This window comes from Oryctolagus cuniculus, chromosome 2 (genome assembly GCF_051225735.1).
Source record: "Oryctolagus cuniculus isolate XC-2025 breed Fujian yellow rabbit chromosome 2, ASM5122573v1, whole genome shotgun sequence".
Taxonomy (NCBI): domain Eukaryota; kingdom Metazoa; phylum Chordata; class Mammalia; order Lagomorpha; family Leporidae; genus Oryctolagus; species Oryctolagus cuniculus.
Window position 1 is genome coordinate 50,084,321 of NC_142868.1, and position 25,877 is coordinate 50,110,197.

The 25,877-nt window shown below is 37.1% G+C and overlaps 1 protein-coding gene and 1 long non-coding RNA gene across 5 annotated transcripts in view; one reads left to right on the forward strand and one right to left on the reverse strand.

Annotated features, from left to right (window-relative positions):
• The window catches only part of LOC108175710 (uncharacterized), a 43,593-nt gene extending 33,142 nt beyond the window's left edge, over positions 1 to 10,451 (forward strand). The window contains exon 3 of the long non-coding RNA XR_016228900.1: positions 9,686 to 10,451. This is a non-coding gene — a long non-coding RNA (uncharacterized LOC108175710). The remainder of the gene's footprint in view (positions 1 to 9,685) is intronic.
• Positions 1 to 25,877, reverse strand: part of ADAM28 (ADAM metallopeptidase domain 28) — a 62,930-nt gene that overhangs the window by 21,672 nt on the left and 15,381 nt on the right. For all 4 annotated transcript variants that reach the window (XM_017338045.4, XM_051832121.3, XM_051832129.3 and 1 more), the window contains 10 exons: positions 24,860 to 24,938; positions 23,116 to 23,192; positions 20,244 to 20,436; positions 16,915 to 16,986; positions 15,949 to 16,020; positions 10,461 to 10,630; positions 8,994 to 9,078; positions 4,069 to 4,199; positions 2,948 to 3,125; positions 1,577 to 1,666 (listed from right to left, as the gene is read on the reverse strand). In XM_017338045.4, coding sequence (XP_017193534.3) covers positions 1,577 to 1,666; positions 2,948 to 3,125; positions 4,069 to 4,199; positions 8,994 to 9,078; positions 10,461 to 10,630; positions 15,949 to 16,020; positions 16,915 to 16,986; positions 20,244 to 20,436; positions 23,116 to 23,192; positions 24,860 to 24,938 — 1,147 coding nt within the window. The remainder of the gene's footprint in view (positions 1 to 1,576; positions 1,667 to 2,947; positions 3,126 to 4,068; positions 4,200 to 8,993; positions 9,079 to 10,460; positions 10,631 to 15,948; positions 16,021 to 16,914; positions 16,987 to 20,243; positions 20,437 to 23,115; positions 23,193 to 24,859; positions 24,939 to 25,877) is intronic.

A 25,877-nucleotide genomic window follows, 5' to 3' on the forward strand; every position in this document is an offset into this window, starting at 1 on the left:
AATCCAAGTTCCAGCTGGAGTTTATGACACTCTGCTAATTGAAACTCAATTGCTCCAACCAGACTAGCTTTCTCTCCAGCTGTTGCACATACCATGTTTGTACATTCGGTTACATGTTTGCTCAGTCTGTCTCCTCCTGGAAATTCCTTCCCTATCTGTCTAAATCTGAATCCAAACTTGATTTATTTTTTATAGGGCAATGGAAAGTCTTCCTTCCCATGAGCTTCTCTGAGCTGTTTGGTGAAAATCACTCTTCCTGTTTTTGACCTGTGGTGGGCAATTCTGCTGATTTTGCATTTAGATAATATAGGTTTGAATCTTCATTTTGCCTGTGGCTAGAGGTTTAACTTAAGTAAAATAGATATAATCTCTGAAAATCCAATCCTCATCTAACACCCCCCTTACAAGGGCACTGTGAAAATTAAGTCAGAATACTCATGGGAGATATCACATGTTATTATACTATTGATATGGCCATCTTAATATGCATCGTATTTTCATCTGTTTTCATGTGTGTATCATTGCCCTATACAGTAATTTTTTGAAGTCAGAGACTTTCAAAATTTTCGCTCTCAAAATATTAAGCTCCACCTTAAAGGAAAATTTAAGAAACTTCCATAGAGCAAATGACATGTCTTATTTCTAAGAATTTCACTCTGAAATGAGTAGGAAGGTTGAAGATAGGAGCATTCCCACACTATTCAAAATAGATAATACTCTTCTGCCAAATACTTCACTAAAGGCAGATGTGATCAATGTTACTAGGTTTTGGCCATGAAGGCCATGTAGCACCAAAAGAAGCAGGTAGAATAATTAGCATTGGCTGTGGAGATAGTCCTATTCCAGGTTTCCCCTACATATTGGTCATGTGATTTATTTTAAACATTTTAATGTATATATTTAAGGTATAATACATGATACTTTGATATACACATACATAGCGAAATAATTATTATATTCAAGTAAATAAACATTCAATTCCTCATATAATTACCTTTTCTTCCTAGTGAAAACACCTGAAGTCTGCTATTTTAGCAAATATCCAGTGTTCAATACAGTATTATTATCTGCACTCACTATGGATACAATTAGAGTACACTAGGGCTCTAGCCCTATTTTTTTTTTTTTTTTTTGTACCCTTTGAGCAAGGTGTCTACACCTTCCTGCTCTTGGAAACCACTCTTTGTTTCTATGTTAGGCATTTTTGATTCCACATATAAGTGAGATCATATGGTATTTGTCCTTGTGCGCCTGACTTATTTCTCTTAGTCCCATGTCTTCTAGGTTCATTCAGATTACCAAAAATAGTGGTCCTATTATTTTGCACATTTTCTGCTTTGAGTTTCTATTCCCTCAAAAGTAAAATGAAATAATAACACCCAATGTGAAGGGTGTCACTGCCAGATGAAATAGGTCATTGTGCATAAAGCACTAAGTGCTCCATAAACGGCATGTGGTATTAATTTGCAAGAAGAGAAATATTGCTTTGTCCATTTCATTTCACATAATCACTAAGATGTTACAATAGCAAAAACAAAATCATCATTATTAAAATAGAATAAGATGGTAATCTTACTTGGCATTTTTCACAGCATTCTCCTAACGCACATTGAAAACCTGCTTTGATTTTACATGTTTTAGCTTCACAGCAAATGTTGGTACATTCCTAAGAAATCAGAAACAAATGTAAATTCTGGATTACTCTTTGGTGCTATTTCAGCCCAATTTATCATGTAATTTATTCATCAAACAGATGTACTTAGGTAGAGTTTGAAAATAATTTTATGAGAAAAAATATAAAAACAAAGCTTACCAAACTGAGTTGATTTTTTGTTTTTCTGAATTCTACTTACATCTTTTTTTTAAAAAAGTCTTAAATATATTTTCAAGATCCCTCAGTCTCCTGTAGTAATACTAAAATAAATATTTTTTGGTAAAATATGAGGGAAAACAAAATGAAAAAGTTCAGCTTAAAAATGGAAGTCATATTACTACTTATAGAACATAATTAGTTCAATTCATCAGTTACATGCCTAACTAGTAGTCAACTCAGTATCTAGAATGGATACCCAAAAGCTAAAGACCTAGTTTGTAACCAGATTTAATGTGTAATTTAACTATGCGTCAAACAATGTACATACACGAGGTCTCCAGGCTTTCTCTGAGAAATCAGCAACCTGCTTACACTATGCACTGGAGGAACTCCGGCTTCAGAAATTTTCCCTGGAGCTGTCTAGCTTCCTACAGAAGTGTAATACTGTTACAATTGTAACACTTTAAGGTTAAAACTCTTGCCCTTAGTTCAAATAAATACACCATATGGGAACGCTTTGTCTTTCTCATAGGATGAATAGGTTTGTAAATGTATTTCAAGATTACTGAAGAACAATCCCTGAGGGCTTGATGTACTAGTCATATTAATTGTCAACAAGATGATGACAAATGTCTGTGCAGAATCGCACTTGTGCTGTAACTAGGATGGGATCAGCTCAGTCTCTTCTACCACTAAGTCTTCCTGAATCCTGAGCTGCAGGGAGCTACCAGGTCCCTGTGCTCGCTGGTGCTGGGACTCCAGAAACAGAAACCTGAACCCAGGGCTTGATTCCTTCACTGAGACCTTGGTTAAGGAAGATACACTCTGAACATTACCACAGCAGTGCTTAAAGTAATGCTCAAGAAGTCATCGTCACATAAGATATTTGAGATTTCAAGTTGGTACGTGGTACTTTAAAAGGAGAGGGGAATGAGATAGTATCCTTAGAGGGAAATAAGCAAAGTCCATTCAACAGTGAAGTGTTCCTTCTCATAAAAATTGACAAATACCTACAAAGACATATGTCCAAACTTACAGGAAACATCCAATTATATAATGGACCGCACATTATTTTATAACTGACCTTTCTAGCAATTGAAAAACTAGATCATTTTAGGAAATACTTGATAGTACCTCAGGGGTCCCACAGTCACAGTCTTCTCCTAATTCTACCAATTGGTTGCCACAGATTGGTATGGATATAATATCTTTAGGGGATGGAACATTAAAGATGCAGTCTGATAACTTTTCCTCAAAGAACTTGTCATAGCTGACACGGCTACAGGAACTGAAGTCTGTAGGGATATAGAAGCTGTGAAGATAAGAGTAGAGAAATGGCTTAGGTCATGTTCTGTATGCGGCAGCAATGTCTGACCCTGGGTAGGATTATACGCATAACCAGTCCCCAAAGAATGATTCCAATCCACTCACAATGACTAAGTCATGAGTTCATTTTCTATATAAATTAATCCATGTGGGTTGACACAAACACCCCTGGATTAATAAGGAAATATGGCCACATCTCCAAGTATAGTATAAAGCCTATTTTTAATAAAACTTATCTAGATAATCTTATTCAGCCTTGGATCATTTGGTGGTTGTAAAGACATAAAGGTAGCATTATATTTATTTATATGTTAGTGAGTTCACTTTCATTTGGAGGAATTCCTACTAACAGAATTTCTTCATCACACAAAGAAAGATGAGGGATAAAATGTTATAATATCTGGGAGAAATAACATACAGCATAGGAAAATAGCTTGAAAGGCATGGAAAAAGAGAATAGAAAAGAGGAAATGAATATATAAAAGAGACTGAGATTTTAAATATAAGATTGCCTGGAAATTGTGCCTAAGACAGGGTATGCAATCCCTTTTCATAGACTATCTTCATCATTCTGTAAGAAGTTTCTTCTTTATTTAGATTTTTCTCCAAGATTCCTTTTCCTAGCATCACCCAATCTGAGTTCATTGAAAACTTGATAAATATTAGTGATTTTTATGAAATCAGGTCTCATGTAGATATGATGAAGATAAAATGATGAGGTTCTCCAATAGAAAAGAAATAATATATTTAAACTTTCCCTAGTTAATGAAAAATATTGCACATAAATGAAGGGCAATGTGGCCTGGCACAGATACATATTTATTCAACAATTCAGGAACAGAAACATGTAGCTGAAGATGACCCAAAGAATAATAAGTCCAGAGCGCATCAAAACCAGGAGCACACAGCATGTTCCCAGAGAGCCTCACCTCAGTGATTTGTCCATCACACATATTGTAGAAGGGCACTTGCAAACATAGGAATCATGATACATTCCAAAGTTGTGACCCATTTCATGGGCCATTGTTCCAGCAACTCTAAGAAGATTGTCACTGTGGTCCTGAGGGTAAGAACAAGAAAACAGATGCTCTGATTTTCACAAGGAATAATTCATTGTGTATGTTTTTCATAATTATTGTTTCTATTGTCAAGTATAATAGGCTGATTTTAGCTCTTCTCAAATGTCTGTCTCTCTCTCTCTCTAACACACACACACACATACACACACACACCTGTTATGTACTGAATGCCTTTATTGCATATATCAGTGGCCCTTTCCTCTGGTGAGTGGGTTCCTATAATGAAGGAAACTATTTGTATATAAAGAGAATTAAAAATGAATCTTGATGAAGATTGGGATGGGAGAGGGAGTGGGAAATGGGATGGTTTAGGGTGGGAAGGAGGTTATGGGGGGAAAAGCTGCTATAATCCAAAAGTTGTTCTTTCAAAATTTATACTTATTAAATAAAAGTTTAAAAAATTAAAAATTAAAAAACAAAAAATGAGGTAAACTATTCCAGTTTCTTGCTATAAAACAGCAGATTTTTTTCAATCATGATAGTAATTAAAAAAAAACTTTTTTAAAACAATGATCCAAGCCGGCGCCGTGGCTCAATAGGCTAATCCTCCACCTTGCGGCGCCGGCACACCGGGTTCTAGTCCCGGTCGGGGCGCCGGATTCTGTCCCGGTTGCCCCTCTTCCAGGCCAGCTCTCTGCTATGGCCCGGGAGTGCAGTGGAGGATGGCCCAGGTGCTTGGGCCCTGCACCCCATGGGAGACCAGGAAAAGCACCTGGATCCTGGCTCCTGCCATCGGATCAGCGCGGTGCGCCGGCTGCAGCGGCGGCCATTGGAGGGTGAACCAACGGCAAAAGGAAGACCTTTCTCTCTCTGTCTCTCTCTCTCACTGTCCACTCTGCCTGTCAAAAAAAAAAAAAAAAAAAAAAAAAAAAAAAAAAAAAAAAAAAAAAAAAAAAACAAACAATGATCCATTTCCTCTTCCCTTAGCTTGCATTTCAATACTCCCAACTAAATTTTAGAAGTCTTTGATGTGTTAGGCTAATAGTAATCTAAAATTGTTGACTAAGCACTGTAGTTCTGCTGGCATCATTCTTCATTCTGTTACTGCCGAGAGTAGACATCAGTAATTTCCATATTTATCCCATTGCATGAAGTTCAACCAATATCTGACTTCATCACTAGATTATTTCTTATTTGAGCTTGAACAAGAGATTCCAAGTGATCCAGAAGCAATAAAACAATAAAGGAGAATCACCAATGTTTTTTAATTTCCTATTGGGTTGAAAGGAATGTGCCAGTAACATCCAGCCAAAGAAACTGGATTCCCTTTGATATTTCATCTCAAGGAGCCAAACGTCAAGATCAGTGAGGAGGCACTGGCTTTGTGGCACAGTGAGTTATTCTCCACTAGTGATGCCCACATCTCATATCAGAGTGCCATTTGATTCCTGGCTACCTGGCTTCCAATCCAGTTTCCTGCTAAGGTGCCTGGGAAAGCAGTGGATTATGGTGTAAGTACTTAGATCCCTGCTACCCATATAGAACACCTGGATGGATTTCCTGGCACTTTGCTTTGATTTGGCCCTCATCTGGCCCTGTCCTGGGCATTGCAGCCATTTGGCAGTGAACCAGGGGATGTAAGATCCCTCTGTATGCTTGCCTATCTCTCTGTCTCTCTTTGTAATTGTGTGTGTGGGTGTGTGTGTCACTATGCTTTTCAACTAAATAAATACATATGTAATTTTTTTAAAAAACATTGATGAAGAACAAAACAAGAGTAGTGAGCAAAGAAAAGCTGTGTAATTTAGGAAGTCAATAACCAATTCATGGGGCCAGCACTGTGGCGTAGTAGGTTAATTCTCCGCCTGCGGCGCCGGCATCCCATATAGGTGCTGGTTCTAGTCCCGGCTGCTCCTTTTCCAATCCAGCTCTCTGCTGTGGCCTGGGAAAGCAGTAGAAGATTGTCCAAGTCCTTGGGCCCCTGTACCTGTATCAAAGACCCAGGAGAAGCTCCTGGCTCCTATCTTCGGATCAATACAGCTCCAGCCATTGTGGCCATTTGGGGAGTGAACCAGCAGATGGAAGATCTTTCTGTCTCTCCCTCTCACAGTATGTAACTCTACCTCTCAAATAAATAAATAAAATCTTTAAAAAATAATAACCATAATATAAATAGTATATATTAGGATAATTGCAAATATATATATATATGTAATGCCTTCACAATATATAAAATAAAACAAATTTACATTAAGTTGGACTTTTACAAAACAACAGCTGCAGTGTAATAACCCATATATAGATGTATATGTATATGTATATTCCAGATCTTCGGATATTACTGGCACATTCCTCTCACCCCAATAGGATATTTTAAATATATATTTATAATACATATACATATATGTATATGTATTATAAATATATATTTGTGTATGTATATATATATTTATTTTTGTTTATTCCATGAAGTCTATCACAAACCCAGATTCATAAAATGGTCATTATAAAATATTGTTCCATTTCTGTCTAAGATGTAGAAAGTTGGAAATAGCACTATTCTGACACTAATAAGGACAAAGCAGATTAGAAATTATAACTTCTCTTGAATCAACCAGTATGTTGGGGTTACAGGCTACCCAAAGAGCCTGTGAAAATATATTTGAATTGAAAGAAAGATAGTCTTATTCAGATAAAACTGAAGTAACTCACTGTATTATAATAAATATTAAAAAACATCCTTCTGAAAGGAAAACTTCAATACCAGGTAAAAAAATTGATTCTTTACAAAGAAATGAAGAGTTTATTGTTTGAAATGCAATAATGCAATAAAGCAAATGTAAATATAGAACAATTTCTTTATTTTGAATTACAATAAAAGATAATTTTTTAAAGCAAAACTTGTAACAATATATTGTGAATACATAGCATATGTATTATTAAATATATTATAGCAATAGTGCAATGTATGAGCGGAAATTAGAGCTAGTGATTTATAAGATCCTTATATTACACTTGGTATTATTTCAAAGTGAATTGATTACTAGAGAGGTATGTTAAATCCTGAAGAAACCACTGATGTAATAATCAAGTAATTGATAAAGCCAAAAAATAGGTATAAATAAAATTATTTTTAAAATACCCAATCTTAAAGAAGGTTGTGAACAAAACATAAGAAATCAAACACTGGAAGGAATAGAAAACAGGTAGAAAAATTAAATAATTTGGTCCCAACAATATCAATAATTACATTAATATAGCTGATCTAAATATATTCAATAAAAGACAGATATTATCTGATTAGATTTTAAAAGGTAAAATCTAAGTATATACTGTCTGCTAGAAAACTTCTCTAAATGTGAAGATGTACATAAGTTAAAAATAAAGGAAAGAAAGTATCATGTAAAAATTACCATAAAATGTTGCAATAACTTCAGAACAAGGAATGTTTCAGAGATATATACTTCAGCCAGAATCATGGCATGATGATAAAAGGATCAGTTCACCAAGAAAACATAACTATTACACTTACATTTATACTAACAGTTTATTTAGTAGCATAAAACAAAGACATAAAATTAAAAGAAGATAGACAAATCTATAATTTTTCTTTGGAAGTTTACTGTTCTCTCTCTCTTCATTAGGACTTAAAAGAGCTATACAGCACTATAAGTTAAGGTCACATAATTAACAATTTTAGCATATTGTATTCAACCACAGAAGATATACTTTTCAAGTTTATATGGCACACTGACTAAGAATAAAACTCAAAAACATTTAGAATATTGAATTCTGCAAAGTATGTTCCATGTTATAACAGAATTAAATAACATAATCACTAAAGGGAATTAATACAGCACACTTAAAAATAATGCATGGTCAAAAGAGATGAAAAATGAAATTAGAGATCATTTTCATACTAGAGAAAATTAAAAACACACGAAATCCAAACATCTTAGATGAACTAAAGTCATGGAAAATTTAAAGTGTTGAAAAAGAAAAAAATGAAATGTAGAGCAAAAGGAAGAAAAGAAAAGCAGAAATCAATGAAATTGAGAACAGGGAAAGTATAGAGAACATTGATGAACCAAAATGTGTTTCTTTAAGAAAACCAATGAAATTGATAAATCCCTAGCCAGTCTGACAATAACACCACCACACCCACACACACATTATAATATGAATAAAAGAGGAAGTATCACCACAAATACAAATTCTATAGATACTGAAAGGATAATAAAAAATGCTATTGACAAATTAGTGCCAACACAATAGCATATGGTTTTTCTTAAATATATGAACAACTAAGGCTCATTCAAGTAGTGTTGGGTAATCTGAAAAGTACTAAAGCTGTTGAAGAAAGAAAATTTATATAAAAACCTTTCAACCAAGAGAACTCTAGGCCCACATAGTTCTACTCATATATTATATCAAACATTTTAGGAAGGATTAATAGTAACTCTACTCAAAAGTTCTGTAAAATCACAGTTGGGAGCATAACTCTTTTAATGTGGCCAATTTTACTATAACAATGAAACACAGAAAATAATTAACACAAAATCTAGAAATAGAAACTACAGACTGATACTCTACATGAACATAGATGCAAAGATCCTTAATATATGTTAGCATGTTAAACCAAACAATATTTTGAAAAGTTAACACATTATGACTATACTGAGTTTATCTTGCAATGCAAAATCAGTTCAACATTCAAAATACCATGTCAACAAATGAAAGAACAAAATTATAATGGTATTCTTAAATGATCTTAATTGATTCAGGAAAATAAAAAAATGTGAATTATAGAACCAACTGCTCATCTTCAGACAGACCTGAACAATCCCAACAGAATGATAAGGAGAGCACATGGTAGACATGAAAGCAAGGCCCACAGTTGTTCCAGAAAGTTCTTTTGCTCTGTAGGAAAAGTGAATTGATACAATAAATTATGATTCTGTTACATTTAAATAAATAATTCATCTAGAATTCTAAATAGTTAACAGAAAAATTCATATTGTGAACCATCACACTTAAAATGTTATTCAGTTTTGAATTTGTGGAAGGCATTTTTTTCCTTGGAATTACTTGCCTATCATTTGAAATCCAAGCATCAGGATGTATTCATGCTTAGTATTTCATTTCTGTCATTCATAGTGATCATATTTATTTGGAGAATGCAGCCTTTTTCTAGGCAGGCATTGTAGCATAACAGCTTAAACTGCCGCCTGCAACGCACCAGCCCAAAGAAGCTCTGGTTCGAGTCTTGGCTGCTCTATTTCTGAGCTAGCTCCCTGCTCCTTGTTAATCCAGTTCCTTATAAAGCTCCTGGCTCCTGGCTTCAGCCTGGCTCACCCATGGCCATTAGAGCCATTTGGGGAGTGAACTAGCAATAGAAGATCTCTATCTACCTACCCCCCCATAACAACTATAAATATGCCTTTCAATAAATACAATGATCTTAAAAAAAACCAGAATGTAACCTTTCTTAAGATAAAGAAAGCATTTTTTTTTTTTTTTGTCATAGGAAGCTGGATCTGAAGCAGAGCACCGAGGACTTGCACCAATGCTCCCATATGGAATACCCACTCACAGGCAGCAGCTTAACCCATTGGGCCAAAATGCCAGCCCCTTTGGTTTATTTGTTCTACATTAGTAGATGTTCAGCACAGAAATGCTCATTAATTTTGACAGCATGTATTCCACTGATTTCTCATGACAGTCACTGTTTCCTTAAGGATGGACTCAAGTAACTCCAAGTCAAACCTTGCCACTTACATCTATCTGATTCCAACTGAAGATTATTCAGCTACCCAGCAGCATTTGTGAAATGAATTTTGTAAAAATTCAAGTATTATTGTGTGATTTGGCCACAGGATTTACTTTCATTGCTGTTTTTAAATGACCATTTCAGTAGGGTAGTGTAGTTGTGAGATTAAAATAGTTATATTTCCTTCCAACCTGGAAGTTTCTCCTTACTAGATCATAAAGTCAATCTTTCTTTTTAAAATACTGAATCCAAACCTCTCTTTCTATTATTTAAACTTTACTTTCCATATGCACAATAAAAGCAAATGAATCATTGCTCTATCATCAGCTTCTCTTTAATAAAGAAAATATTTAGATCAAAAGTGTGATCACATGTGACACACGATCCAAGTGTGGGATTTTTAAGTATATTCTGCTAAAGGCCTTTTCCTCTTGTCTTATAGCCGAAGACACCACTTTTTTTTTTATCAAGACTATGAAAAGCTTCTATTCTAAATATCACATGGTATGCAAAAGGGAAAACCCACACATACGTGATCAACTGAGCAATATCATGACGTTTTCTCCGTAGGAGAACATTGCCTCTCCATTTAGAAAAATTTTCCAAAGTGAAGCTTGCATTTGGAGATATATTTATCTTATCTTCATCACTCCAGATTTCCACACCAACTAAGGCCACATGAGTATTGAGCTTTTTATAGAGCTGTACAAAGAGAGCACATAATGATAATGTTACATTTGAATATTTCCAATGTGCCTTATATTTTCAAACCTTCATAGCACTGTAAAAAAAGTATTCTTTCTGAATGTATCTGAAAAATAAATTACATTCTCTTCTTTCAGACACTAAAATCCCCATGCAAAATGAAAGGCAGAGCCTCCTAGATATTTTGAGTTTGTAAATTTTGTTTTTGTTTTAAGCCAAAGCCTTATTAAAGCAAACTTTTTCTGCATGTGACTTCAAGAAATACTGTAAGCTTTTTGCAAGTTTATGTTAGCAGATCATTCCTATAGCTTTGGTTTAAATATATACACCTCAAACGGTAGAGTTAGAAACATACCAGGGGATTCCAATTCAATCCCATCAAGGTGGCATGTACCAATGCCATCTCACTAGTCCCAGTGATCAATTTCTGTTCATAATTGATCATAATGATAGGACTAAGAACCAAAGGGATCACATAAACAAGAATAGTGTCTGCAAATACTAGCTGATAGAATAAAAAGAGGAGAGAATGATCCAACATGGGAAGTGAGATACACAGCAGACCCATAGAATGGCAGATGTCCTAAACAGCACTCTGGCCTCAGAATCAGCCCTAAAGGCATTCCGATCTGGCTGAAAAGCCCATGAGAGTATTTCAGGCATGGAAAGCCAAGACACTCTGGAAAAAAAAAAAAAAAAAAAAAAAAAAAAAAAAAAAAAAAAAAAAAAAAAAAAAAACAAAACCTAAATGAAAGATCTCTGTGAGTGAGATCCCTGTGGAAAGAATGGGTCATCAAAGAAGGAGGTACCTTTCTCTGAAGGGAGGAAAGAACTTCCACTTTGACCATGGCCTTGTCTAAAAATGATCAGAGTCGGTGAACTCAGGGGGCTTCCATAGCCTTGGCAGCTCATGACAAGAGCCTAGGGTGATTACTGAGGCCATAAACAAGAGTGTCAATTTGTTAAGTCAACAACAGGAGTCACTGTGCACTTACTCCACATGTAGGATTTCTGTCCTTAGTGTGCTGTACATTGAGATTTAATGCTATAACTAGTACTCAAACAGTATTTTTCACTTTATGTTTCTGTGTGGCAGCAAACTGTTGAAATCTTTACTTAATGTATGCTAAACTGATCTTCTGTATATAAAGAGAATCGAAAATGAATCTTGATGTGAATGGAAGGGGAGAGGGAGTGGGAAAGGGGAGGGTTGCAGGTGGGAGGGACGTTATGGGGGGGAAGCTATTGTAATCCATAAGCTGTACTTTGGAAAAATTTATATTCATTAAATAAAAGTTAAAAAAAAAGAAAAGAAAGAAAAAAATAAATATATACACTCATTTTTTTAAATTCCTTAAAGTCTTGGAATTTTAAAATTAACCAAGGTGGTTCAATGTTGGTTTGAGAATTAGAGAAGAAATCGCTTCTCGGCCTTTTGGCTAAGATCAAGTGCGGAGAATTAGAGAAGTAACACACTACATGAAAATGTCCTACATCCATGAATTTGAACAAGGTAAGTGGTTGTTATAGCCTGAATGTGTGGCCACCAGCTCCAAATTCATTTGTTGAAATTGTAACCTCTAAGGTGACAGTATTAGGATATAGGGCATTTGAAAGGTGATTAAGTCATGAGGGTAAGCCCTTATAAGTGGGATTAGTGCCCCTACGAAGGGCCCCGGTGAGCTGCCTTGTTTCTTCTACCATGTGAAGACAGGCCAAAGGCACCACCTATTAGCCGCAAGGTGAACCCTTACTAGATGCTGCATCTACCAGCACATTAATCTTGGATTTCCCAGCCTCCAGAACTCTGAGAAATGAATTATTGCTGTTATGAACCACTGAGGTTGGAGTATTTCATTACAGCTGCTTCAATATACTAAGACGATGGTCCTCTAAATGACCGAGTCATATATACACGATGTATAATACATATGAAAAATGTGCATATTGAAATAAAGGGTAAAGCTTACTCTAATGATAAGAGCTCACATTGCTACTATAATTTCTAAAAATGCACACACTGACAGCCATTCTCATGGCCAATTTTCTGTTGAGAAACCTGAAAAAAATTTATCTTTGCTTTAAAAAAATGATTTATTTGAAAAGTAGAGTTACAAAGAGAGAGAGGGAAGGAGGGAGGGAGGGAGAGACAGACAGAGAGATCTTCCATCTGCTCATTTACTCCTCAAATGGTCAAAATGGCCAGAGCTGTTCCAGGAAGAAGCCAGGAGCCAGGAGCTGCTTCTGGGTCTCCCACTTTGGTACAGGGGTCCATGACTTGGGCCATTTTCTGCTGCTTTCCCAGGAGCATTAGCAGGGAGTTGGATTGGAAGTGGTACTGCCAGGACTTGAATCAGAGCACACATGAGATGCTGGTGTCTGTCACAGATGGCAGCCTAATCTGCTGTGTGACAAGGTGATCCCTGTTGTTGTTTTTAAAACTAATTTGAAAAGCACTGTGGAATGCAATTATAAAAGGAGAAGTAGGGGGCTGGCTTTAACCTTACAGTTAAGATGACTGAAGATCTGGTTTCAATACCTGGCTTTGTTGCCAACTCAGCTTCCTGCTAATGCAGACCCTCAGGGGCAGTAGTGATTCAAGTAATGACAGTAATGAGTCCCATTCATGTGGGATACCAGAATTGAATTACAGGCTCTTGTCCTGTAATAGGCATTTGGGGAATAAACCAGCAGATGGAAGGTCTCTGTCTTTCTCTCAGCTCTTCCTCTCAAATAAATACATATTTTTTTTTAAGAAGAGAGAATTAAAACGTCAATTAGATTAAAGTCCTTCCCTTAATAATTCCCTCCACTTCCTTGTTCCTAGTTTTCTTTGTTTTACTTACCTGATAAACCCTAATCATTTACAAAGCCAACTCTGCACTGACTCTCCCCCATCATGCCTTTGAACACACACCATGCCAATTGCTCACACTTTGCAGGCATGATGACTAATCTCCATGCTTCATAACATTTTCCAGCAAGCATGCTGCATCTCCTAATGTTATTCACTCAGTCTCTGCACATTATTTCATACTTCCTCATCTTTATTAGGAGTAACAGCATTTCCTTTAACATTCCACTTTCACAACCACTGAGAGTGCAGAAGTAATCCAAAGAGAACTTCCACAGGATCTCCCCACCTGTCTACTCCCTTCCTATATCTATGCAAACACCCTGCACCTACCTGTCTTTATTACATGAATGACCAGAAAACCTAAGGCCAGCTTCTCCACTCATGCACTGAGCACTCATTCTCCTATATCCTCCTGAATCAAGATGGTTCCAACAACTTGTTGCTGCATTTTATCAACGTTTTTTTTCCCCCTGCATTTTATCAACGTTTAACCTTCCATGAAATCATTTATATAAGCAAAAATTGATTTTGGGGATTCCACACTGATTAAAATAATCACACCCCTAAATATATTAAATACACCAAAACATCATGCAATATACATGATTACACAGAATATATACAATTTTAAGAACCAAAAAAGAACTATAACTGGATCCATCATGGAGTGGGGACAATTTCTCTCAATCCTACTGTGGGGAGCAAACCGGACTAGACTGAGTTACTGGAATTAAGACTTATTCTATGCATCTGCTCTCCCACAATATGGCGATGGGAGAGAAGTAAACAGCTTCCGCACAGCTGCCTCGAGTTCAGCTAATAAACTGTAGGACTTGCTCCTGATTGGAGGAGAGCAGCGTACTCGGCGTGTGGGCAGCCGAGTTAGGATTGGCGGAGGAGGACTATAAAGGAGGAGAGAGACGGCATGCACCGGGAACATCTAAGGGGAACATCTAGCTGAAGGAACACCTGTGCAGCCCCCGAGAAGAGCCGGCCGGCAGTGTGCCGCTCCCCTGCGGAAGTGGGGAATGTGGCCAGGGGGAACTGCCCTTCCACGGAGGTGGAAGGGATAGTAGCCAACCTGGGAAGAACCAGCAGCAAACCCGGGGAGGGCCGAGCAGACAAAAGAGCAGCGCAGGGTCCTGTGTCGTTCCTCCACGAAGAGGGGGAGTGACATAATGGTGCCGTGACTCGGATATGAAGCCTAGGCAGGGTTTAGTGTCGTTCCTCCACGAAGAGGGGGAGCGACATAATGGTGCCGTGACTCGGATATGAAGCCTAGGCAGGGCTTAGTGTCGTTCCTCCATGAAGAGGGGGAGCGACATAATGGTGCCGTGACTCGGATATGAAGCCTAGGCAGGGTTTAGTGTCGTTCCTCCACGAAGAGGGGGAGCGACACCTACTCCCCTCTCTAACATATACTGCATTTCTGTGTCCTGGAAGAAATACATCTTTTTTGTTATGCTTAATTCCATATCTCTTATTCTCTCTTGGACTCACTCTAATTATGCTCTTAACCATCCTCCACTACTTATTAGCAGGGAGCTAGATCAAAAGTGGAGCAACTGGAACTTAAACTGGTGTCCATATGGGATGACAGCACTACAGGCACTGGTTTAACCTGATATGCAACAGCAATGGTCCCATTCCTATCAACTATTTATTTGATTGTCTGTTTGTTTATGTCTGTCTCCCTGAACACAAATACAAACCCCAGTTCCTGGGTTCCCTTAAAAGTGGTATGCTTGATCTTTATGTTGAGAGGACATGATGTGGCCTTGGTCACTGAATCCACACTCATTTTCCTTCCATCTTGAAAAGTTTTGCAGGACAACATAAAGAGACTTAGCTTCAAAATAAGTACACCAACTGTGTATGAAACTTATAAGAAACTAACAAATAACTTTTAATTAAAAGGAGCATAAAAATTTGGAAATTGTTACAATCACATCTAACCAACAGGCGTGTAACTGAAATGGGATTTGAGATCTATGATATGTCAAAATCCTACCTCTATTGTTCTCTACCTTTGTGATTATAAGCAAGTTACTTCATTTCTCAGAATGTAATTCCATAGCTCTATGTTAGATTTTAGTAATAGCTTAGTTATGGTTGTTTTGAGGATTAATGAGATAATGTAAACAAAAGGTGTTATTGTGTCAGAATTTGGCATATTTTTGTGTGCCCCCCCGAAACAGTTTTCTATTTGTTATTTCATTTTATCATTTTCTTAGTGGATTTTAGGAGAACAAAATACAACAGCATCTTGAATATCTACACGGGTCTAGGAGGAGTGGTGGCAAGTAGTTGAGAAAAGTCTCTGTCATGGGATAACAATACTAAATTAAGTAACAAAATTGTGGTCTTCCTTTAGTACCAGACAGCTTCATATGCATTCAGAGAAAAACCCAATAGCGTTTCCCAGTCAATTGCTTATATTTAATAAAGTGTATCATACCATGTTGACGTAATTGGCCATCTCAAACACCCTGTTTCTTATTTCCTCTGGGTTTTCATTGTATTTTTTATACTAAAAAAGTGAAAGCAGAATATGAGCATTAGTAAAAATTGGTATAATTTTAAGATTAAGAGAAAGACAACCATACTTATATTTCTTTTCAGAAGTTACAGTTAAGGATTGGTTACTAAAAACTTAAAAGTCAGAAACAAATTGGATCCTTACTTCTGTCACTAAATTAAATTACTTTGATTGGAGATAATGACTTATTTGATAATGTAGTGGCTCAGCATAAAACTCTAAAGAATTATTCCAAATACATTTTCACTCAAATTCTATGATTTCTAAGCTGTGCAGAATCTGTGCAAGGAATAGTTTATTCATTTTAAAAAATGATTTCAGTCCAATAAGAGAGGCCAAAGCTTTAAGGCTTGATCTATTTAATGTATTCATGTTTCTATAGTCCAACATTTTCCTTTATAGGGTTATATGAATGGAGCTTGTATTTAAAAATCCAATATATGGAAAAGTATTCTTATAAACAAAGCTAAATAGTGACTATTGCCAAAGATTTGCATTTTTCAGAAGATTCCATTCCCTAGGCTTTTATGTTTACCACCACATGTTGAGCATAGATTCTGACAAACAAACAATTTAGGTACTTAACAAGAAACAAGATGACCAAAGAATTTAGTAGGAGGTGAAATTTAGCTCATAAGACACCAAGGAAAGAGCATTACAGTGGCAGGAATTCAATTTATGTGTATATATCAGCTGCCAATTCCTGGAGAGGAAAAATCATAGTAACTGAATTATAAATGTCAAACTTCATAGGTTCAAAATAATTTATAACCATATGGTTATTCAGGATTTTGAAAAATAGATGCAGACATTTAATTTCTCACATAATAACTAAATTTATATGGAGGGAACATTTTAAAAGATATATCAGTTTCATGCAATTACCTCACCATTATCCAGGACCAAATAATATTCTATATATTTCTTACGCTCTTGAACTTTCTGGTCATTCAATTTCTGAAATATAAGGAGGACAATTACTAAGACAACATTTTCTCTGTAAAAGTCCTTTTTTTATTTGACAATTTTATCAGAGGTTTGTTGTTATCTAGGAATAAAGAAACATTATTAGTATTTTAAACTCTAAATCAACAACAAAGATTATCTATAAGCAAGGTTCAGACTGTTAGAACTAGAATGGTATCAGTAATATTCAAGGCTGACTCATTTTACTGAAGAACTTAAATGATGACACAAATACTTAATGTAAGGGGGAGCTGGAGCTAAAAACCAAAGCTGCTGGAGACTTGAACAGTAGACTTTCCTCACCATCCTACCACTATACCCAGAAACCATGATGTCCACATCCTTCAGAGTTTTCCTTATAGTCTTTTTTTGCTAACTTTATAAATATCCCTTCTTTTACCAGTGGCACAGTGCCCAGAGCACCATTGCATCTGATCTGTTCTCCTCTCGACAAAGCTTCCCTAATTTCTGTTCTTCCACACCATCACCCCCCCAAATAAAAGCAAAGCCAAAACTCTTCATGATGGATTGTCCCAATGAAATGAATCAAATTCATTGTTCCTACTAAATAATAAATTATCAAAATTTATTATGTTGCATTTTTAGAAGTGCTTGTCCTTCAACAGATGAATAAATGTCCTTATTGAGAACAAATTACTGAAAATAGACATTTAGGTATTATCTAATGAAATATAAACTTACCTCTCACTCTCCATAGGAGCAAAATATTTATTAGCACTCATAGTGTTCTGGGAACTAGGAATACAGCAGTGAAACAGACATGGCCCACTGGCCTAGTGCACTCACAAGACACAAACAAATTGATATATATCAGATGGTTATAAGTTCTATAGAGAGGTTACATGTGTGATGTTGAGTGACTCGGTAGTTATTTTATAGTTAGAGAAAACTTTACTGAAGTGTTAGCCCTTAAGCAGATGTATTAATGAAAATGAGAAGCCAAGCAAGGGAAAATAAATTAGTAAAGAATTCTAGCAGTGACATTAGTAAAAGACTTTAGACTACATTGATATTGGTGAGTTTAAAACACAGCAAAACATTTGTGTTGGTCAGAATATAAGGAACATAGTTATCAGTAGGTAGGGCACACAGGGGGCAAGAAAATGGAGAGGTAGATGGGGCCCTAATCCTATTGGGCTTTGTAACCCTTGCTCACTTGCCTGGCTTTTGTATTAAATGCAAAGAGAAGCCAATAGACATCACCTTCGAGAAGCAATAACAGAACAGCCCTTGTCTAGACTGTTGAGGAACAGTTCTCTTAGTTTCTTTATACCATTCTTTTTTTCTTTTTCTTGGAGTAAACAGGAGCTGGGGGAGAGTGGGTGGGAGGGTGGGTACGGTGGGAAGAATTACTATGTTCCTAATGTATTTATGAGATACATACAAATAAAAAAAGGAGCCAATAGAGGGCTTTAAACAGTAAAAGAACATAGTGTGAGTTGCCATAAAAACATCAGGACCTATCATGTAGAGAATGGATCCTACTGAGGAGGGAAAGGAGTAAGAAGTTCAGGTAGAGGCTGTTACCATGGTTATTGTGGGAATATTTGGAATATTGGGAATATTTGGAAAAGACGACACAGCAAGAGATCTGGAATGTATGTGGAGGCACTTTCAGATGGATTCCATGTGAAGAGGGATGAAATAAATAGGAATCAAGGACGGTTTTTAGATTTGGACTTGACTAAAGAGTGAATAGTGGTACTATTAAACTGGGAATTGAAAGCGAAGAAAGTTTCATTTGGGGGTTGAAAACCAGTAGATCTTTTGGAGCATATTAAGTTTATAATATCAGGTATTTAAATAGATATATTAATCAAGTAATTAATTATGAGATTCTCACAATTAATTGAGAGATCAAGGCTGGAGATACACATTTGATAGTGATTAGTGCATGGTTCCTATTAAATGGGATGAGGGAGAGAATGAAATTACTCAGAGAGAATGCAAAGAAAAAGCAAATAAGTGACCAAATCCCGAGCTTTGTGACATCTTCTGATATTTAGTGGTCAATTGGAGAAGGGGTCCCAGCAGAAACTGAGGCAGCATAGCATCAGTATTATAGGAGGAAAGCCAAAACAATAGGAAATCAAGAAAGAAAGGCTATTTCCATGTGGCCCTCGAGGAATGAGTCTGAAGAACACAAGGTTTCTACCAAGGTAAACCAAGAGGATGAAGTCATAATAACATGTAACCATGACTGGTTCTTCTGGGTTCCTAGAAATCATGGTGGCATTCAAACCCACAGCCAGATGAAATTTTATCAAAACCAATTTTACCGAGTGCTCATGGGTTCTGAGAAAACTGAAAGAAGATGATTGGATTTGAAGTAGATCCTGAAGAAAACGCAAGTTATTAATGATAAGTATATTTTGATAGACTCTTCACAAGTTGAATCACAGATCTGTGTTCATTTTCATTCTGTAACTAATTGAAAGCATTCTGGGCCGGTGCCGCAGCTCAGTAGGCTAATCCTCCGCCTTGCTGCGCCGGCACACCGGGTTCTAGGCCCGGTCGGGGCGCCGGATTCTGTCCCGCTTGCCCTTCTTCCAGGCCAGCTCTCTGCTGTGGCCAGGGAGTGCAGTGGAGGATGGCCCAAGTGCTTGGGCCCTGTACCCCATGGGAGACCAGGAGAAGCACCTGGCTCCTGCCTTCGGATCAGCGTGGTGCACCGGCTGCAGTGTGCCGGCCGCGGCAGCCATTGGAGGGTGAACCAATGGCAAAGGAAGACCTTTCTCTCTGTCTCTCTCTCTCACTGTCCACTCTGCCTGTCAAAAAAAGAGAAAGCATTCTATATGTGAAAGAACATTCCAAGTTCTATAGACAGATACTCATCTATTTTTCTCACTGTTATGGCCTCAGCACCTGCAGCACTGCTTTAGGAGATATTTGTTGAATGCACCCATGAAAGACAACAGAATGTTTAATTTTAAAATAATAATAATAATTCCTTATATTTTGTTATTTATTTTATATTATGGAGAAAATCGTGACACTTGTCTATTCTAGCATGCATAAGTCATATACTTATTAATCTTTGCACATTTCACATCTAAGAAAGAGTCATAAATTCATATAGCACTGCTTTGCAATTGGTGTTTCTATAACCCACTAATTCAACAATGACTATAATATTTCTGTGAGTTGTGTTGCTAAGTTCTGGAACTCAGGGTATTCAGAAGACAACATACAAGGAAACATCAAATAGAGGATAAAGTTATACATACAACCAGTCTGGAGGCAGGCAGGTCCACATTCTGCTGTGATCCATGTGCCCATAACAAATCGTCCATTCCACAGGAGCTGCTGGCTTTGTTTTCATCAGGATCATACTTGAAGAGTGCATGTTCCTGTTCATCCTGGTTTGTGGAACTTAAAGGTTCAATGAAGTACCTCTCATCTCCTTGGCTGAAGTAGCCCCTGCAGAACATGAGCATTTAGGCTTCTCTTAAAAGAGTATATTGAGGGGCTGCTGATGTGGCACAGCTGCCTGTGACACCAGCAAGCCATATGGTCACTGGTTCCAGCTCCATTTCTATTTAGCTCCCTACTAGTGCACCTGAGAAGGCACTGAAGGATGGCCCAAGTGTTTTGGCCCCATGTCCTCCATGTAGGAGAGCAGGAAGGAGTTCCAGGTTCCTGTCTGGCCTGGTCCAGCCCTGGCAATTGTGTCTATTTGGTGAGTGAACCAGCAGATGGAAGAAGTCTCTGTCTCTCTGTCTCTCTGTCTCTCTCTCTGTCTCTCTCTGTCTCTCTCTCTCTCTCTCTCTCTCTCTCTCTCTCACACACACACACACACACACAAATAAAAAGCTAAATCTTTAAATGTATTCTTACATTTGATTTCTATTGACTTGCAGGCTCCTAATAAGGGACCCTATGGAATTCCTAGTCAGGAACCGCTTAAACTCTTGATGATAGAATACAATTAAACTTTCAGCTGAAGATGCCTTTAGATGTTACTCAAACTTATTTTCTCTGCGAGAAGATGAGACCTGTCAGGGAGAAGTGACTCCAGCATTGTGATGTGGTTGACCCATGTCAGTTCTAGCACAAGAATGGACATTTTTCAGGCTGTGTCTGTTCTAAAGATGTACTTGAAGAGACTGTGTAACCTTATAAATAAGCCATAACATCCTGGGTCTGTCACTTATTAGCTGTGATAACATGGGGGAAATGATTTAAACTTGTATAGCCTCAGTTTCTTCATCTATAAAATGAGAAAGATAGGCCGGCGCCGCGGCTCACTAGGCTAATCCTCCGCCTTGCTGCGCCGGCACACCGGGTTCTAGGCCCGGTCGGGGTGCCGAATTCTGTCCCGGTTGCCCCTCTTCCAGGCCAGCCCTCTGCTGTGGCCAGGGAGTGCAGTGGAGGATGGCCCAAGTTCTTGGGCCCTGCACCCCATGGGAGACCAGGAGAAGCACCTGGCTCCTGCCATCGGATCAGCGCGCCGGCTGCAGCGTGCCAGCCGCGGTGGCCATTGGAAGGTGAACCAACAGCAAAAGGAAGACCTTTCTCTCTGTCTCTCTCTCACTATCCACTCTGCCTGTCAAAAAAAAAAAAAAAAAATGAGAAAGATAATACCTGCCTAACAGGACCATAGCAGAGATTGAAACAGTATGTAATGCATATGATCAATGTATATTATCAATTTCTTCTCAACTTTTTCTGCCGAAGCCCTGAACTAGGATTCATTCAATCTATATTTAGTGAGTACTCATTATTTATTAAGTATCAGACTAAAGGCATGCAGTAAAAACAGAGTACTACATGGAGCATATGTTCAAATGAGAAAAAAAAAAGTGGATGTGTATTAAATATAAGAGGGGGCAGGCTTTGAGCTGAGCAGTTAAGACACCCTTGTCCAATATCAGAGTGCCTAAGTTCAATTCTTGGCTCTGGCATCTGATCCCAGCTTTCATCCAATGCAGAGCCTGGGAAGCAGTAGATCATGGCTCAAGTAAATTGGTTTCTGCCACTGGGGAGATCTGGATTGAGTCTCACGCTACTGACCCTAGCCCTTGCCTCATCCCAGTTGTTACAGGCGTTTGGGGAGTGAATCAGTGGATAGGAGCTCTGTCACTGCCCATCTCTCTTTCTGCCTCTTGAAAAAATATGAATAAATAATTTTTATTTGAAAATCACAGAATATATACAATTATATAGTAAATATATAATGTTTATAGTTACAACAGGTGATTGATATAAAGAAAATTACAAGAGCATCAATACTGAAACCCAATTAAATGTAAATGGAATTAGAATATATCAATTATGGATGTAAGGATGTATATTAAATGGCTTGTTACAGTGGTCTGCAAAAAGGATCAGGGTAGCTGGACTAGGGCACTGAAGTAGAGATGGGACAAGAGGAATAACTTCAGGAAATATTTAAAATACATACTCTATAGGTCATAATAAAGGACTGAAAATGAAGGATTGAGATGTAAGAAGTCCTCAAGGAATTTACAGTTCTGGGTAACAGCATTGATTGAAACAGAGAATACAGGAAAAATACCAGATTTGGGAGACATTTATTAATTAAGTTTAAAACACATTGAGATCAATATAAATTTACAGCATTGATTGAAACAGAGAATACAGGACAAATACCAGATTTGGGAGACATTTATTAATTAAGTTTAAAACACATTGAGATCAATATAAATTTAAGATCTCCAACTAGAAGTATGTAAAAGAAATTAGATAACGAAATCTGGGCATCAGAAGATACAGGTTAAGTGTGGGTAGATGCATGGAAAGTCATTAACGTACAGGAAGAGCTGAATGCCAGAGTATGGAAGGCATACTAGAAAAAGAATTAAGTAAAGAGAGGGGCAGTTGTCTAGAGATTCTTCGTCTAACACTAGGATTCATAAACCTACATTTTAAAAACAAGCAAATAAAATCATTTCCTATGAGTAATTTATAAACTGCTGCTAAGAGAAATGGCATTTCCTTCAAATTTCAAAGTTGTGTAGCCTTTGGGATTCACATTCCAATCTAGTATAATTAATTATGCTTGAGATTCCTCAGGCATTAAATAAAACAAACATAATCATAATCACAGATGCATTCAAGACATTCATGAAGTCTTACCTCAGACCCCTGCATGTGCTGATGCTAGCATCGGAAAGTTTTTCATTAAGGATATGTCCTTGATAATAGCAGTCATCCTACAGATAAATTAGATAGAATTTTGTAAAGGAAAGTGTGTGTAATTTTTAGACCTACTCTTAAATTTGATTGAAATGTGATCTCTAGTAATTTCAAACCATTTTCTGCCGAATGACAGTCAATTTATGGAATTTGAAAAACTCATTAGATAAAAGCTTCAAATGGATTAAAATCTTTATTGTTGATTATCTCAACACACTTATTAGGCATTTACTAAACGTTTGTGGTGCTGATATAGGACAGAAGTAAATATTTTAGAAGAAATGATTTTATTTATGAAAAATTAAAATCTGACTCCCACCAAACTGCACTAATTCTTTCCCTAGGCTTACTGCTTTATAAAAAGTTTGCTAACAAAGATCTGCAAGCTCTTTTTCCAATTGATGTTACTCAGATTGTATTTTTATTTATTTCTTGATTTATCCAAGAATTCTACCAGATGAATATTGATCAGCACAACACTGGATCAGCACAACACTGGATCAGCACAACAGCTTCTCTTTGGAGCAAAACACCCAGCCTATCATCTTTTTTGTTTCATTTGGGTGTTCTAGGGCAGACATTTCTGTGGAACAGATGAGGTGTTGGCCTGTGTAACTCCTGTATCATTGCTATAGATGAGAATACATGAAGGGATCCCAATAGACAATGGAACTCAGAAAAGAAAGTGACAGTAAACAAATTATTTCATTGTTACACCCTGTCAACTGCTCCTTTCTAAAGACATCAAAGAAAATAGCAAGATCCTTCTGACCACCTTCAAATAGAGAGACCTGGACCATACCTGTCAAGGAAAAGTGATAATTTTTGTCAAAATGTTAAAAAGTCAGAAGATCAATTAAGTAATTACTAACAATGAAAAATAGTGCCACTGCTATACATGCAGTTTCTTTTTTTGAACTTATACTTTCAAAATTTATATTTATTAAATAAAACTTTTGGATTATAGCAGTTTCCCCCCCATAACCTTCCTCCCACCCACAACCACCCCCTTCTCCTACTCCCTCTCCCATCCCATTCTTCATTAAGATTCATTTTCAATTATCTTTATATACAGAAGATCAACTTAGTATGTACTAAGTAAAGATTTCAACAGATTGCACCCACACAGACACACAGGGTATAGAGTACTCTTTGAGTAGTAGTTTTACCATTAATTCACATAGTACAACACAGATGTCCTACATGAGGAGCAGCTGCACAGTGACTCCCATTGTTGATTTAACAATTGACACTGTTATTTATGATATCAGTAATCACCCGAGGCTCTTGTCATGAGCTGCCAAGGCTACAGAAGCCTCTTGAGTTCACCAACTAGATCTTACTTAGACATGGCCATATTTAAAGTGGAAGTGCTCTCCTCCCTTCAGAGCAAGTTACTGCCTTTTTTGATGGCCCGTTCTTTCTGCTTGGATCTCACTCACAGAGATCATTCACTTATGTCATTTTTGGCCCAGTGTCTTGGCTTTCCAAACCTGAAATACTCTCACGGGCTTTTTAGCCAGATCCAGGCTCCTTAAGGGCTGATTCTGAGGCCAGAGTGTTGTTTAGGGCATCTGGCATTCTACATGCAGTTTCATTTCTGCTATTTCCATAGCGATGACCCTGTCTTTAGGTCTGTGGGTCACACCTCTATTAACAAGGGTCTTGGGAAACTCTGTAATACCATGATTTGTGGACTGGTGGTGACTTCTTTTCCTGTGGAATTATAATATGTTTCCGTGTAGCCTGGTGCAAGGAGATTCCTGGAGAAGCAAAAAATGGAATATGATGGTTAACAAACTACTGGAGATTGAATAAGTTTAAAGACCCTCCCCAATAAAGAAAAGCCCAGGTCTCTACAGCTTTACTGCTGAATTTTACCAGACATTTATATAAGAACTAATTCCATTTCTTCTCAAGCTATTCAAAATAAATGAACATTTCTCAATATAATCAAGGAAACTTATGATAATCCAAGAGACAGCATCTGAATGGGGAAAAAATGGAAGCATTCCCACAAAAATCCAGAATGAGACAAGTATGCCCAGTCTCACCACTGCTATTCAATATAGTCCTGGAAGTTTTAACCGGAGACCTTAGGCAAGAAAAAGAAATAAATTGGGAAGGAGGAGATCAAACTATCCCTATTAGCATATGGCACAATTCTATATATAGGGGATCCAAAGACTCCACCAAGAGTCTATTGGAACTCATAGAAGAGTTTGGTAAAGTAGCAGAATATAAGAGCAAAACACAAAAATCAATAGCCTTTGTATACAGAGATGATGTCATAGCTGAGAAAGAACTTCTAAGATCAATCCCATTCACAATAACTACAATAAATTTAAATACTTTGGGATAAATGTAACCAATGACATCAAAGATCTCTTCAATAAAAATTAGAAAACACTAAAGAAAGAAATAGAAGACAAAAAAGTGGAAAATTCTTCCATGTTCATGGATTACAATGTCCATATTAAACACAATTTATAGTTTCAATGTGATTCCAAAAAGTACCAACAGCATTCTTCTCAGACCTAGAAAAAATGATGCTAAAATTCATATGGAAACACAAGAAACCCCGAATAGCTAAAGTAATCTTAAACAACAAAAACAAAAGCAGAGACATCACAATACAGAACCTCAAGACATATTACAGGGCAGTTATAATCAAAACAGCCTGATACTGGCACAAAAACAGA